The sequence below is a fragment of the Stereum hirsutum genome, assembly GCF_000264905.1.
Source record: "Stereum hirsutum FP-91666 SS1 unplaced genomic scaffold STEHIscaffold_8, whole genome shotgun sequence".
NCBI lineage: Eukaryota > Fungi > Basidiomycota > Agaricomycetes > Russulales > Stereaceae > Stereum > Stereum hirsutum.
In genome coordinates, this window is record NW_006763138.1 from 59,926 (window position 1) to 76,370 (window position 16,445).

At 53.0% G+C, this 16,445-nt stretch overlaps 4 protein-coding genes across 4 annotated transcripts; 1 reads left to right on the forward strand and 3 right to left on the reverse strand.

The window, feature by feature from the left end:
• Positions 1-243: 243 nt before the first annotated feature.
• STEHIDRAFT_139655 (ras GEF) lies at positions 244-3,662 on the forward strand (the record flags this gene model as incomplete). The annotated part of the gene is made up of 6 exons (XM_007304646.1): positions 244-2,460; positions 2,553-2,645; positions 2,705-2,840; positions 2,922-3,041; positions 3,106-3,241; positions 3,318-3,662. 6 exons carry the CDS (start codon positions 244-246, stop codon positions 3,538-3,540), a joined length of 2,925 nt encoding a protein of 974 aa, XP_007304708.1. The 3' UTR covers positions 3,541-3,662.
• A 703-nt stretch (positions 3,663-4,365) lies between these two features.
• STEHIDRAFT_111379 (uncharacterized protein) lies at positions 4,366-5,088 on the reverse strand (the record flags this gene model as incomplete). The annotated part of the gene is made up of 3 exons (XM_007304647.1): positions 4,366-4,557; positions 4,649-4,704; positions 4,848-5,088. The coding sequence occupies 3 exons, from the start codon at positions 5,086-5,088 to the stop codon at positions 4,366-4,368; spliced, it is 489 nt and encodes a 162-aa protein (XP_007304709.1).
• Positions 5,089-7,341: 2,253 nt separating this feature from the next.
• On the reverse strand, positions 7,342-9,977 carry STEHIDRAFT_139656 (uncharacterized protein; the record flags this gene model as incomplete). Its single annotated transcript, XM_007304648.1, has 6 exons — positions 7,342-7,395; positions 7,439-8,453; positions 8,558-9,353; positions 9,419-9,497; positions 9,655-9,807; positions 9,903-9,977. The coding sequence occupies 6 exons, from the start codon at positions 9,975-9,977 to the stop codon at positions 7,342-7,344; spliced, it is 2,172 nt and encodes a 723-aa protein (XP_007304710.1).
• Positions 9,978-14,729: 4,752 nt separating this feature from the next.
• Positions 14,730-15,603, reverse strand: STEHIDRAFT_111381 (uncharacterized protein; the record flags this gene model as incomplete). Its single annotated transcript, XM_007304649.1, has 2 exons — positions 14,730-14,777; positions 14,950-15,603. The coding sequence occupies 2 exons, from the start codon at positions 15,601-15,603 to the stop codon at positions 14,730-14,732; spliced, it is 702 nt and encodes a 233-aa protein (XP_007304711.1).
• Between the last annotated feature and the right edge of the window lie 842 nt (positions 15,604-16,445).

The following is a 16,445-nucleotide window of genomic DNA, read 5'->3' on the forward strand; positions in this document are numbered from 1 at the left end:
TTTCCAATTGTCCTCCATAGTTACCGTTGTATTGATACCAAATATGGACCTACACTCAATATGGTTGGGCTCTTGGAGCTTTGCCTCATAAGACACGGAAAATTTCGGGGTCGGGCAATGGGCCGTGCCTATGACAACCTTACCCCCAAAAAACTCTTTATAACCCCCACGATCGCCCTTCTCTCCTTTGTAAACTCTTTCTCAACATCTCCTTCACCTTTCTGTCCTTTCATTTTCCGCAACATGCCATCGATCTCTGCATACCTTGTTCCAAATATGGGAAGTCCTCCGACTTCCCCCTTGCCCCCGGCTGGGCGACCGAGGTCCAGGTCTAGCACCCTATCCCGTGCAACTTCATTCTCGTCGACGTCCTCAAGACGCTCTCAGCCTGAGGTTCCCCCATTGCCGCCCAATCTTCCCCCGGCTGAGCGATCCAGGTCCCGGTCTAGCACCCTATCCCATGCGACTTCGTTCTCATCGACGTCCTCAAGACACTCTCAGGTCCCTCCATCGCCGCCCCCTCCGGATGGGCGACCAAGGTCCAGGTCTAGCACCCTGTCCCGTGCGACGTCCTTCTCGTCAACATCCTCAAGACATCACGTCCCTCTCTCGCCATACAACCGCGACAAAGCTCTTCCCGTCCCTCCACTCCCAACACGGTTCTCACCGTCGAAAGATGCATCCACTTCGTATAATAGCCATCAACGCGCGTCCACAGCACCCGCACGTCCAACGACTGACCTTCCTCGGTTGTCGACTTCCCCCGAGACGCGTGTTCTTCCTGTGGGTCATACCGGAGTCGTTCCTCGCTCCCATGGGCCTTCAAATACAGTCAAGAACGTTAGACGAAAGCGAACGATTGGTGATGGGGCAGACGTCGGACTGCTCGGTCCTGAGGTCGTACAGGTACCGGACACCACACACGCTTCCGTGAAGACGCTTTTGCACGAAGTTCAACTCTACATCAGCCTGCTTTACTGCGCCATCGAGGAGCGCTCTCCACGCAGTCAGATGCTCCAGACAGCGAAGACGGCCGTCCAGTGGAATACGAGGCTCTTTCAAGCCATGGATCCTGTGGCGAGGAACAGCTACGACCCGAGGGCATTCTACGAGCTCCAACACGCGGCCGAAATGGCTCTCTCTCATCTTATTAGTTACATCCTCGCTGCGAGCTCTCTCACGGATGACCTCTGGACTATCGCTCCAGATCTCTTGGATATGGTTGTCCGCGCTGTAGTTTTGTCTGTGCGTCTTATAAGCCCGGATAACCCTACTGGTACGCCCTTACCATCTAGTGCGCATGTCCCTGCTCCCGAGACTCCCCATCGTCGAGCGTCCCGCGATCGTTCATCTCGAAAGTCAGCAACGTCGTCGCGGCTCTCCTCCAGCTCCGAAACTTCCTTATTGTCGACCGCAGACTCCGAGTCATCCCCAACGGCACCTACCCCCACGGCCGACGAGAAGGACGCTCAATGGGTGTACTACGGCTTCTCCAATATTCCCCGAAAGCCACTTGCGCCGAACCATCCGCTGTCTCCCCCGAAAGTATGTCTCGACTACTCGATAATGAAAGTTATTGGGCGTGGCTACGATCCCGACAGTCGTGCTCCTTACGTCGTTCGCTCTGGCACACTTCGCGCACTCGTCTACGTTCTGACCGAGAATCCGGATAGTCAGCTCCGAGACGAACTCCAAGAGATCTTCTTCACATGTTTCCGCCTCTGGGGAGTTCATGCTGTGTTCGACGCTCTCATGGCTCAGTATCCTCCGAGAGCGAGGGCCCATGGACTCGACTCAGAAGTCTGGAACAAACACGCCATCGCTCACCAAGCCACTCAACACCGGGTCATGTCCCTATTGACCACATGGGTTCACTTTCATTGGCGCTTTGAGGACTGGGTTGCTCTTGATGCATTGTATGAGTTCGCCACCACGCAGACTCTACGCATCTCTCCGGCCACCTCGGCCGCTGAGGACCTTGTGGAATCTCTGGACGCTCTACGCCAAACAACTCAGGACCAACGCACAGGTCCTCGGAGCAATGATTCTGACCGTCGCATGAAGCCCAAGTGGCTGGACCCCCACTACTATTCCGCACCACAGGCGAAATACATGGATGCACTGGTCCGCGACCTCGCCAATGATCACGCCACTAGCGGTAGCCCGGGGCGATATACTCTCGACATCTCTCGTTTCGGAGGCAAGAAATGGTGGATTGCGCTGGCGTCTCAAATCACGCTGGTCTCACACGATTTGATCAGAACCTTCCGCGCAGAGGACATCATCTCTCACGATCAACACGGCGGTAGAAAGTGCAAGGGCTGTCCTACTTCTCGGCAGTTGGCAGAACTACGAACATTTCACGAGGGGTTAGTCTTTTGGGTTCAAAGGAACGTCTTGGGGTTGGGAAGCACCGAGGAACGCATGGACGGCCTGCGGAACTTCATCGAGCTTGCTGAGGTACGCTTTTTCTTTCTTGTTTCTCCTTTAACCTAAAGATCGCGGCTTATAGACTGTTTCTCGTTTTTATTCTCTGTGGATCTTGTTCTCAGGAACTACGCAGTCTCAAGAGCCTCGATGCATTCGTCGGTATCCTTTCCGGCCTTGATAGTTCAGCTATACGGAAGCTGGATGCGTCTTGGCAGGTAAGCTGCCTCTGCGATCCTGTCTAACACACGTTCCGTTCGCTGACTTTGCTCTACAGCTACTCGGAATGGAATATCCTGGGGCGTTGGAAACATTCCAGAAATTATTGAAGGACCAACGGAAGCTCACTCAGGGATATCCCAACGCGGAGTCCTTCATGAGACCCTTGGAAAAGCCAGTTGTCCCATGCTTCGGTGAGTCATGCAGCTCTTACCATGATTCTGCTCCGTCACCCATGAAACTAACTTCAACTCTTTGCTTTATTGTATGGTCAGCTCCTTTCCTCAATGCTTTCGACCATAACATGCATGGTGGCAAGACGACGGTGAGGTCTGAGAGTGGCAACGACCTCATCAATCTCGAACCTTACCGAGCGCTCACCAGAGCATCGCGTCGTGAGTGGCCTACTCTTCATGCTGCAAATATAGTCTGTTCTGACTTATCTTATTCGACCCGCAGTCCTCGATAGCTACCGCATTGGCTACGATTTCGTGCCTATGCCCCATTTGCAGGGCGCTATTAGGGATACGATGATGGTCGGAATCGAGACGATAGCAATGCAAGAAGCCGAGAGGATGTGTCTGTTGGACATAGCGTGCGTTCTCTCTCTCTCTTTTTTTCTTGTCTTCCACGATCGCACCAGGCTAAGACTACCTCACCTCCATCCCTAGTTCCAATTTGCGCAAACATGGGGGCGAACTCGTACCTGGCTTCGAACTCGACGACGGGCTCAAGCAGGAGAATATGGTTGAAGTCCCACCTACGCCCGGTCAGAAAAGGCATATCCGTCGTCCTTCGCTTCTCGATACTGCGGCCGAGTTCCTTGCGCGGAAATTGAGCAATGACGAAGGCCCGCGGAGTAAAGCCCACGGCAGGACCCCCAGCAAGGGCTAGACTGACTCACTTTCGCTGTTCTTTCTCTCCTTCCTAACGAACCTCATAACGAAACTCTATTTATGCCTCGCTGTAGTTACTAACAGAGGCGCCATTATATCTGTCACGCTCCTTTCCATCTCATTTCTTTACTTACTAGCGACACCTCTGTGGTCCCATTGTTCCCATTTCTCTATTTACTAGCGACACCTCTACAATATCATCCTTGTCTGACTCTTAACTTATGGTTATACCCGCACAGTCGTGGCCCCCACATTCCTTCATCGACTTATATAAACTCATCATGATACACGTATTTATGTGCCCTCGTTGATCGACTGAACCCCCAGTGTATTGATAGTATATGATGCTCCTCTGCTCTGTATTTAGTCGGTACTTATAGCGGCGAATTCATGACCCAGTAGTATACGTAGAAATGTAAGACTATAAATGATATCGGTGTAGTGACTTCTGGATTGAGTACTGGTTATCGGCGGCCTGGTTCAGCACATTCGCTCCTCGAATTGTTCAAGACGCAAAAAGATCGAAATAACAGCCAGCCTGAGCTTGGCAGTTTCCCGTAGGATATCATTATTGGGTATATAAGAGATCGCCATATACCAGCACGCGTCGACGCCATCGAAGATTCACAGAAACCGATCCTCAATCGCTACATGTAGAGTCGTTTTGTCAGCGTGATGCTCAGTCGGGCGTGGAGTCGACAGCGAGGTCAAGTAACCACTCACAACTTGAATTTCAGAACGGTACGCCCTTCTGTTCTACCTGCCCTTGCCTCCTGCCCCCAATCCTCATCCCTTCAAACCTTCATACCATACACAAACCCAACTAATAACCTTCGCCCCATTCTGAAACACATTTTCCCTCCAACTCAGACTTCACGAACCCAACACGACAAGTAAACGCGCACGATATCATAGGTCCATTCGAGATGTATGTATCCGCCGTGGTGCAGGCGGGCGTGCTGTTGGCGGGGTATCGGCAGTGACTGCCACCAGGCCGTGTGGCCCATTCGTTTATCTGTATGAATGACGCGTGTTCTATTGGGTAAGCTCATAATACCGCAATGTCATAGTGATACATATGAGATGATCTATCGAGATACACTCACAAGCCGTCCCAACTCCTCAACCGCCAATTTCCTCCCAACGACGCTTATCAAGCCCGCTGCGCCCGGATCATTACGCAGAAAATTATGTATCCCGGAACGGCATATACACGTCGCTATTCAATGTCAATGAGAAATCCCCCGTAAACCCACAATGACAAACCTGACTGGGAAAGGAGAAAGAGAAAGAGAAAAGACGTACTGAGTACGATAGCCTCCGGCGCAAAGAGTTCTACGCCGGGGAACGACGCGCAGATATCAGCCTGAGGCTCTTGCGTCGTATCAATGAGAGGAGCCTGAGGGCCGCCGCACGCTTCGCTGGTAGCAGCAATGCTATGTCCTTTCGGCTCCGGAGGTTTTGTAAGGACCATCTGCATTTGTGCGGAACAAGACACACGAGTGCACAGAAGAGCAAAGAAGGCAAGAAGAAGAAGCCGTGGCATTGCGGTGTGCGTTCAAGATGGTGGGTACTATGACAATAGCAATGGTAATACCTGCCAGGGAGTTCGAGGATGAGATAACAGTGAGAGGGGAGGAGGAGCGGGTCAATGCATCACCAAACATCACCAGAGCAATATATATCTTCCCGCTCTAGAGGCGCTAGTACAAATCACATACGCCTCGCGGACCAGTCCAGTTGCTATCTCCATACAAATCCTGACATGAAGTAGTAGGAGACTTACCTCTTCCGGACCAAGGATTCGCGATTTGTGGTTCTCGGAACATGTCAGAGGGAGGTATGGTGACTCGGACTCGGAAGGCATCCTCCATGGATCATTCATCCACCTAAGTCATTCTGGGATGAGCTGAGCTGCGCTGAGAACAAAGAAAGAAATAGCCCTTGGGTGGCATCAGACCGGATGATAGAGAGGTATAAATAGGAGGATGGTGGAGTCGTCGAGTGGAGGTACTGGGCTTGCAGCTGAATATCGGTGTGTGGCGACGAGAAAGACTCGGACGCGCATAATGCATCATGCATCACCGCTGAGTTCGAGGTAAAAGTAGTACCGCGAGTGATATGTCCTCTGCCTTTCCGGAATCAGCCCAGAGCGGAACACTCAAACAGTAAAACGTCTTCCATTCAGAGCTCAAACTTCAGCCAGTGAGAGCGCCAGGCCCAGCAACCTCAAGACAAACCAAGTTCAAACAACTTTCAAGGCGCGTACTTCAAAGCTTCAAGCTTCAAGCTTCAAGACTGTACCAGACAAAGGTTGGTCAGTGGCAGTGGTTGCCAGTGACACAATGGAGAGCTCGGAGTCAGTACTGAACCTCTTTCTCGTTCCGGATTCTCCCGCAACATAATCCCAACTTTCTCCACGCGCGTGGCCAACTTGGAACCCGGACCCGCCACAACACAAGACCGAGACCGAGACTTACAAGTTACCTTCATCATCCTGTGTGCTATCTAACTCTGGACCAAACTGAGACACTCAACGTCGGGACTCGGGCGTAGGATACACATCCGACATCCAACACTGACATCGAACACGGGCATTGGATATCGGACGTTGAAGCCCATGCGTTCAATCAGAAAAAAAAATCATAAGAAAATCAAAAAAAGGGAGATCTATCTGTGTATGTACAATCACAATTCTCGATCCTCGAATCCAGGGCATCAAAAGTATGCCATCGCCACCATTTCAATTGAACGAGAAGTGAAGAACGAAACCGTGGCCAATGCTTTCGGCGTGAGGATGGAGGAGACGGCAAGCAAGATATATGAAAAAAAAAAAAAAACAAGATGTGCAGGGGTCACGAGAGATATGAAGATGGAAGCAGGGGCACAGACAAATCAAAACGCCGATGACTGAGGACAACGTGTAGACGGAACTCGGACAGACACAACAAACAATGACGCAAGCAAGCACGGACGGACGGACGGATGACTGATGTCGAAGAGAGTGAACACCAAGAACAAGAACGAGAACAAATGAAATGACCGAGCCCCGACGCTCAACACACACTGGCAAGCACAAGTAAAAAAGAAAGAAATCTAAGTAGCTTCGACTTCGATGGGCTCGGGCTCGAAGCAATGAAATATAAATATGTACATATACATACAACCGTTGACCCAAAAATGCATGCATGCATGCAGCTACCCAAACCCAAGAATAGCGATGAACGAGCGAAGCGTGAAGCGTGGAGTAGAAAGGGTTGTGTGTGTGGAGATAAACCAAAAGTGGGATCGGGCTGTGGCTGGGTTGGTTGGTTGGAAGGTAGGTTGGTATTCGTCGGCCTGCCCAGATGCGTCAAGATATGTCCGGTCGGGTCGGTCGAGTCGATTCGTCGTGCCGTGTGGATGGGGTCGAGTCGAGTCGAGTGAGTCACTGTGCAGCGGGCTCGGGTGAAATTGTGCGGTGCGCGGTATGCTGGGTCGGGGTGAAATCGTGCGGCGCTCTCGAGTGAAATTGTGGCGGTATGATGTGATTGTAATGCAGGGTCCAGGGGACAGAGGTGCGCGCTGTCCTTCTTCCCTGTTTTGTGGCTTATGCCGATGTGGTTTTTGCTCGTGTGTGTGTGTGGCAGGTGTGTGTGTGGCAAACGGTATGGATACAACAATTGTTTTCCTATTCTTCACGCGCAAACTGATCAACAACGTTTCCACTGCCAGATTCCAAAAGAGAGACTCACCTTCTCCTCCTCACTCTCGTATCTCCTCTCATGTCGGTTTATAATAAATCGTCGTAATAAACTATTCAACCACCACGCATTAGAGTCAGCAAACAAACCACCCAACCTCTCATCCACCTCTGTGGCACGGGCACGTACAAGTGTCAAAGACCGAGAACCCACCTTCTTCTTATACCGCGTCGTATTCCCCACCGCCAACACCCCATTCTTAATCGCGCTCGTGCTCAAATGATGTAACACGACATGATTCGGAACCGGAAGCACACTCGCATCGTCCGCCAGCGCCGGTCCACCTCCAAACGCCCCTGGGGCACTTCCTCCCTTACCTCCCACTCCCTCTCCAGCACCACCACCACCGGCAGAAGAGAGACCAGGGGTAGTGGGCCCCCCGCGCGCTGCAGCGCTCACATCCGTCCCGCTCGCCGTCGTCACCGGAATATCCTGTTCACCACGTTCACCAGGCCCCGAATCCTCGCCCGAATTCGTGCTCGTCATTCCCAAATTCGAATGTCTCGTCCTCGAACGCAACCTGCCATTTGCATTTGCGTTCGCGTTCGCAGGATTAAGCGTCGAACCACCGTGCGAACTCGAACTCGACCGATGCCGCGATCGTTCCTCAGCTCTAGCGGCGGACGCATCGGACCGTGGAGGCGACGGCCGATAGTTTAATATGAGTTTATCGAGATGACGAGGGAGGATGGGAGCGGGTGGGATATTAGGTGCGGGAACGAAGGATTGTTGACCTTCGGGGGAGAGGTAGATTTCTTCTTCGCGTGCGGCGGCGATGAGTTCTTGTGGGAGTTCGGACGTCCAGCGCGCGGAGAAGGTGGAGGTTGAGCTGCCTTGGGTGCCGTTGTCGCTCCAGAAGGAGATTTGGTGGCCTTGGGAGGAGTGCGAGGGCGTGTTGGTGTTGGTGTTGGGGGCGGTGGGTGGGGAGAGGTTGAGGCGAGGGGGGGTGGAGGCTAGTTGACGTGTGATGGAGGAGGGTTGGGAGGAGGAGCGGGAGTGCGAGGCGGAGGTGGAGGAGACGTCGACGTAGTTCGCGAGGGAGCCGTCGTCGTCGACGGCGGTGGGGAGGTCATCGGCCACACGCCACTCGTCGTCGACGACGAACTTGACGTGGTGTGTGCCGGGCCGGAGAGAGACGGTGACGGTGAATGTCGAATCATCGTTCGGGCTGTTATTCGAGATAAGAAAGAAGTAAAACGTGAGCGAGGGGGACACGATCGGCCGGATAAGGCAGGAATAAACGACGAGGGATGGATGAAAGCAAATACGCACTCCTTTTCCATTGGCAGCCGGCCTTTCCAATTCGCGTCGCCTGCACGGGCGAGGAAGACGGATTTGCCTCCGCCGTGCCATGCGATCTGGAAGGGAATGGGCTCGCGGGGCTCGTCTATCGTTTTGCGCGGCTGCGGGGTGCTGCTGCTGCTCTCGTCCGGTGGGAGCTTGACGAGGCCGACGGGGATCGTGCTCCGGATGGTCTCTGCGACGAACGGCGACGCGGGGTCGTCCACGAGCGGCTCGTCGTGGTCCATATGCACCGCGGGGATCTGGGGCTGCTGGCCATTCCCGTTCGCCTGCACCTCGCGGCCGAGGAAGGAGCGGGTGGACGGGTACTGGCTGCGTGCGTACGAGGCGCGCTGGCGGTGGTGCGGCGGGTAGATCGGAATGTGCGTCGACGGCTGCTGGGGAAGGACGTCTGCCATCTGCGTCGTCGATGGAAGCTGGGAGGGTCGTGCGTAGGGGGACTGGCCGACGTTGCCGGCGGTGCCGACGGGGACAGGGCCGGGGACGGGGATGGGGATGGGGGAGGACGCCTTGGGACGGCGGTAGGGCCCGTGGGGGGAGGCGTTGGGAGAGTTGAGGTGTGAGGAGACGGGGGTGAGGGGACGGGGAGCCAGGTCGGGGAGCTCGAGGGAGCGCTTCTTGTACCTCAGGGAGCGGTGGGGGGTGTGCGTCCTGCTGGCGGACGTCGACGACGGCGACTGGTTGCGCTGGCGGGCTGCCGTGGCGCTCGCGGCAGGCAGCGCACTGTGGACGTCGGGCGGGGACCGCGCTCGCGATGCTGGGCTGTCTGTCGAAGACTGTGAGTTCCCCATCTATGGCAGAACACAACCAACGTCTGCTCCCTCCACCGACCACCCCCTCTGTCACCCCCGCCCGTCACGCCGTCACAACCCCACCTTCCCCATTTCCGTTTCCCCGCACCGCCCCGCCCCTGTCCATGCCGTCGGCTTCGTCACGCTCCCCATGTCTCTCTCTTTTCCTCTCCATTATTGCCGCCTTTGCGCTTTGACTCCTGCCTCGACGAGCACACAAAAAGTTGCGACGCGCCACCATCAGCAACCTTGTTCCGCTGCCGACCCGGAGCTTACTCCATCCATCCGCAAACCTAATCCTCGCCACAATTCGGTCTCAGTGTCTATTTTCTGTGGCCCTTCTCCTGAAGTTTTCGCGTCTTTCTTCTCATTGTCTCTCCCACGGACAACACTCCGTATCCCCTCCGAGCCAAAATCAATCATCATAACCTTCAACGTCACCGATAGACGATAAACGAACGGACACAATCCACCCACGTTTTCTCTCCCCGTTCCCGAACGCCACACGCAAGACCAAGACATACAGTGTTGGATCCCACAGACCCCTCGCGCCTTCCTATTCGCTCTTCTGGAACCGTCTTCTGCGCCCATTTGGGCATCTGCTCTCCGGGACCGTGCTCTGATTTCAAAATTTCACACCTCAGCTACAAATCCTTTGCCTTGAATGAGCGACGCAGACGGTTCTTGCGCCTTCACGGTGCCACCGGCCCTGACTTGCAATTGGGCGTACGACGCTGTCCTAGCTTAGTATCATTCCGAACGGCGAACCGAAGCGCATCAAGCGGGCCTCGACCACGACCACGATATGTATGGAGTTTACGGCGACTTTGTTACCGCTACCGTGGGTTGTATGATGCAAGGTCGGTAGGTATTAATTTACTCTCGGAAACACCACGGAAATTCGTTCGGCGCATTATCTTGCTTGCTTCTTATTGTCCCACCGAGGATTAGCTCTTCTTCTTTTTTTTTTTCCTTTCCTTCAGTCTTTCTTTCTTTCAGTCTTTCGTTCTGGCTACACCGTCCGACAGCCCGTCCGCCCTTCATCGGGCCTCTCCCAGCTCTCTTCTTCTACCTTCTTCCTTTTCTTGCCGTCCCTCCTTGCTCCTTGCTCCTTCTGTCCCTGATCCCATCCCCATGGGCACGGCCTACCACAACTCCCAACCTCAAGTTCGAAGCACGTTCAATCAAATTTTTGCCTTCGTGCGCCCTTCGAAGGTTTCCCGAGACGAGAGGGAGAGAGTGCTGGGTTTACGCCCTCGCTCTCCCACTGGTATGCTTTTCTTGACGCTTGACAGGCTTCGTTGACGTTTGATAGGTATGTAGGATCTGGGTCAATCTAGGAGGTGTCGGGACCCAGGCGAGCAAAGGGGTGCCATTTTTGAACGGTGTATATAAACGGGATGTTAAACCTGCCGGTATCTGGACCAGTCTGCCAATGGTCATCTTGTATTTAATGGTTGATAGCTGACGATTTCTTACGACTCTCATCGTCCCTCCCCCTCCGAGTCCACCATCCGAGTCTAAACCACACGCGTACGTACGCTACCACCCAATCTAATACAAGCCTCACTTTCCCCATCCATGCATCCATCCGAATCGCTATCCTCTGGAGTCTGAATGGCTTCTCACCCGAAATACATATCCCGTACATCCAAGCTCAAGCTCGAAACCTTCGTCAATTCGTCATTTTGTCAGCTTGACCGAGGCCGATGCAGGGTCCCACGCCGGTTCGAGGATCGGGCGGAGGGGCGGAGGGGCGGAGGGGTGTCGAAAGTTTTAGGCTTTGGGTTTTCGTTCCTTGGACTTAGCTGTATTCATGCAGGTTTATTCTCGTGGGCTGCATGCAGTTGATTTTGGGTCCAGGGTGCCTGTCTGCTAGTGCTTATGTACGGCCAGCAACCTGAAGATAAGTAGTATGAATCGGGCATCCATATCGAATCCTCAAACTCTATCGTGTCCTGTAAACTTCGCCTCTCGCACTGCTTGGTTCCATCCATACAACAGTCAGAGAGCAAACTCGAACAAGGCCACTGGGCCACAGTGACACAATAGGCCTAGGGTGCCACAGCCGTACAGTATGAGTATGTATCGAATTTGCAATAACGGAAGTTCTTTCCTTGTTCTTGCGGAACTTCCCGGTCAGTCGCGTTTGCTTCCGGTGCTTCGCCGCTTCTCAACTCACTGGCATGAGCTGCCTCTGAGTGCTGCCAGTACTCCTCCCTTGCGAACCGCTCCCGAGGTTCGAAGCTTGCAGACGTTTGAACTTGCTGAACTCTCTTTCGATGGGCTATCCGTTCTGCGGTAAATATTACTTCACACACTACGAGCCTGACGGGCCGACTTGGATTTCAGAGGCTCTGGCGGCTCGTATCCAAGCCTCCCGCGCTCAGGGCGGCTATCTTGACCGTCAGACACTCTGACACTGCTGCTTAGCACTGCGACACGATTGATTTACTCTTGGAGTTCTGCCAGTGCAGAGCTGTAGCACGCACCGCTGACTCGGACAATTCGAGGCGAAACTTGGACCGGGCCCGGTCCAAGTTAAGTTCTAATCATACTCTCAGTGATTGAAGCCTTCGACGACGACTCGGAAGAGATACTTACATGAAGCGAGAAGATGTCTTCAATTCTTTCTCCCAGGTTCTGATTAGCACTAACTTAGCACCTAACCTGCCAACCTACCTTTGTCAAGGCACGCGTGCACACCTATACTATAGCTGACGAAGTTGCCAAGCGCGAATATTTTATCATCACGGTGCGGTTCAAGCTCGGATACAAGGTTTTTCTCTTCCAACGTACCTATTGGCGGTCAACAATCTAGAGTAAATACTTTCGCCACGAGGAAGTCCACCGCGACAACTCAGCGCATCTCAGACGCATTTCCAGGCTTGCAGACTGCACCACTGTCCATACTATGGCTATATGTCGCTATCTTTCCAAGTTTCTCCCACGGAGACAAAGTCGCGATTAAGTAGTACGCATTACGAACTGGAGGTGCGTCACTTCAAGTTGAAGTTTCTCCTCAACCTTGATCTGACGGCGCCGTCTCGCTAATCCGCGCGGCCAGAACCATGATTTCATCCACGCCCGTGCTGCCCTGTTGGGATTTAAGGTATGCATCATGGGTTATCGATGGCAGTAGTGGCCCAGATTAGAACTCGAACATGCAGCCATACACTTGAAGGGGACCGTGCGTGCGTCCGAGCTTGTGAGTGAGTCGGAAATTTTCACGTATCGCCGGTTGACGAAAGCTCACACAGGGACCGGCTTTGCAGTCGTGGTACGATTCCTTACTACTGCATGGATTCATAGGGACGCACGGGTGATCGGCCGGGATCTCATGCTAATGCTCGTCACGGTGGAGTCGGGAGCAGAACATTTGGCACTATGGAGAAAAGGTCCCGGCCGGGTGCAAACCGCGAACGTTGGAGGTAGAGGCCTGCAGTATTTTCTCTACACGAGCTGATGCACGGTTGTGAAGACCTGTATACTATGGTGATGCCCTGGCATTCGCAACGTGTTCACAGATACTGAGACCATGACAGACTTCTAGGAGAAATCGTGAATGCGGTGCGATTCCTCCATTTCGTCATGGTTCCCTCCGTATCGTCCAATCTAATCACCTACCGACCATCTCCTCATTCTGCCCCTTCCGCCATTGGGTTCTGCGTTCCTTCTCGCCATGTGTAGACTTTGAAACTGATGAACCTTCTTTTGCTGCTAGATGGCGTCATAGCATATGGCGCTGACTTAGGACCGTTAGCAAGCGAGCGAGCTATAGTCAGTGGCTATACTTATATGGGGACGCCATTTCGAATCCTTCGGCCACAGAAACTTTGATAGGAATCTGAGGAATGAAGGCTTCGACTTACGACGCGGTCCTGACTTCGAGTTCAAATCCTCCAACTTGTTATCCGTTGTTATCGTAACTTACACGCCTCACCACACTTGATGAAGATCTCCTTCATCACAATCACATCATGACGCAACAAAATTCAAACACGACGACGCCCAATTGAAGCATGTCGACATCCAAATCCCAGTGCGTTCGCCCAATTCCTACAGGCAGATAGGCCCAAGTCCGGGGAAACCCTCGCTACGCGTCATCGAGGCAGTGACCTAGCATTAATTCCATCAACTCAACTGACTCTCGCGCACACGGTTCTCGGCCTCGAATACCAGTGCGCTGTGCACATACCTATCCCCACTGATCTTTACACGCGCTTTGCAAATTGATGAACCTTGCTTTAAGTGGCGTCATGAGGTCCTGTGGGGCTTTGATTAGCGAAGTTCTTAGTACCACTGTCAGTGTGACAGCTGAGCTACTGGCGGATAGGCTAGTAATAGCGGCTATGAAGAACTCGGATTTGTGGCGCACAAGCGTTCTCGTTCTGTGGGCATGCAGTCAAGGCCCGGCTCTCATGCCTCAGTTACAGCACTGGCAGCAGTGCCTTTCAGACTAGATTCCTCAGGCTCTCGGCTGAAAGCAAACCTTGCATTTCGAGAGAGTGCCATTTTCAGAGCTCTCTCGTCGCGGCGGTTGATAGGCAAACTGCTGGCAGTGAAATACGGTGAGTTCCGTCGCTCGCCTTATCATTTCTCGCACGAAAAATCGTTCTTACCTTCTTCTTCTCCCAGCCCAAGACGCTGTGGATCTGAAATAGATGAACTTTGTTCAAAGGCCCTGATTAACAATTTGTGGTGGTCTATGCTCGAGCTCGAACATGTTGTAAAGGTGTTATCATGGTTTGAATGTGTGACTCGCGCCGGTTAGATGCGACTGCGAGGGAAGCGGGAGTGCTCTGCGAATCAGAGTAAGACGATCTTGAGCACTAGCAGGTTTGCAAGGATCCACAAGGACCCATAAGCAGGAACCGGAGAACCGCGCACCCACAGCCGAGGGGGAAATCATGACATCGTTATCTCTCCTCGTATCATATCCATTCACAGTCCTCGTATCCCCATGCACCCACTTTCAAATCGAAGAAGTTTACTCGTGTGTGACGCGAGTACAGTCGGCAAACGCCCATAGCAGAGCTGAGGTACGAGCAGACGGAACTCCATAGGGGAATTTTGAGTTTCGTGGTTCGACTTTTTTATGAGATTTCCTATGGGTCAGGGCCGCGGGTGAAGCCAAAGCGTGAGAGCATCCTCGCACGTCAATGTTGTGTTAAAGAGATAGTGCAGGTCTGTCGCAAGACAGTACGTTCTCTCGTGGCTCGGTACCTGCAGAGCTCTAACCCGCATATGCACCGCGCGAAAGGATTGTGCATCCCCCCAGACATTGATCCATAAACGGAGATCTTGGCCTTGCTCTCTTACAGCACCCTCGCGACCGAACAAAACAGGGCTCATTCTAGGATCCCACCGAAATGCAGACCAACGTAGTATGATTTTAGCTAATTATAGAGTACAAATTGAACGGCACAGAAAAGATTCGCTTGAACGAAATTTAAGAGCTACGAAGAATAAGAAAAACAAACACTAATAACCCCTAGGTGTACGCGGGACACGGGAAAGACGGACCCTTTCCATCTGAACTCCACCGACAGACCGATTCACATAACTCACGCAGACATTACCCGCCCTCTCCGCGCCGTCTGAGGATGGTCCCTCAGTGTTTGCCACATAAACGCTCACGACTCCCTGTCCATTCTGATAGAAGTCCCTCTTGATATCAGTAGCGAAATCCTCCATATATTCGATCCAAGAAACTAGCGATTTATCACCTGTTTGATAATTGCGCGGCCGCGGAAGCCACGGCATGAAGATCCTGTCAAAGAAATCTGATCTTATTATGGTCCTGAGGGCCCACTTGAGCGACGTGATCTTCAACGTGAGTGGCTCGGCGGCTTGCGTAAGGAGCTTGTCGTGCACCTCTTTGGTGCTTTCCACGTCCATAGTACGAGCCGTATAGATCCCAAGGACGGTACCATACCCTGGAGGAGGTCGTGCTTCACCGAACCACTCGAAACGTCCTTGCTTGCCATCAACCACGCAATATGCCCGCTGAGGCGTCGTCCTTCCAGGCTCGTTGGCTAGAAAGAGAACCTCGCAGACAGCGCCCACGCGGAGGAACAACGATTTCACGCCGAGGTGTAAGGTTTCGTCTGGAGTCTTCGGTATCGAGCTGTCTCCCCAGATGATTGCGAATTCGAATGGCGTTTTGGTTCTCGTGTTTGTGCTTTCAAAGACAACGAGACCGGTCGCTATGCGGGCTGGCATGACGGGCACTGTCGTCCGTACGTGCTGTCAGCTACTAGTATAGGATGAGGAAATATTAACGTAGGAAGACGCACAGTATGATATTTTATGTCTTTTCGGAGGGGGGTGTGAGAAGTCGCGATGGGAAAAGTGGCCCTACAGACGAAAAAGATATGAGTATGAAGACCGGCAGAGAGCTCAATTGAGACGTACAAGAGAATGGAGTTGTGCAGGAGCGATGGATAGAGGGAGCAGCTATCCATGGGCCTTTATATATATGATTCCACAAAAAGGCCCAAGCAACACGAGGTCCGTCGACCCATAGTGCCAGTGGATTGTTATCATAGTAGTAGGCTGCAAAGACGTCTTGAGACCGATCGGCATACCCAGACAATGCGAGATCTGCGTGACCTTACACAAAGGGCAATAGCTTTGTGAGTTTCCGTATTGGCAATCCTGGCCTAGAACAAACGCTTGTTCCTTTTTCGGCGATGCTTCGCGTGGCCCACTAGAGGATTCCGCCGAGACAGGCCATGACTGCGGAATCTACAAAGCGATGCAGACCTGCCGCATTATCTCCTCGATGGTCGAACTGCAGAAAAAAATCAGGGGGCCTTGAGCAACTGCCAGAAGACAAAGACTTCTTCCGAGTCTTTACAGTAGCATCGAGACTCGGAACTTGAACATGAGCCGGGAATGGCCATGATGGCGCAAAAAGCCAAACTAATTGACAAGGAAAACTAATGGCCAGTGGTCATGATGACAATGGGCGCGGAGGAGGTTGCTAGCTACGAGCTTTGTACGTGCTGCCCGCGTCGTGCTCTCCGCGTGTCTTCTCGCTTTTCCAGGTACAAATACATCCA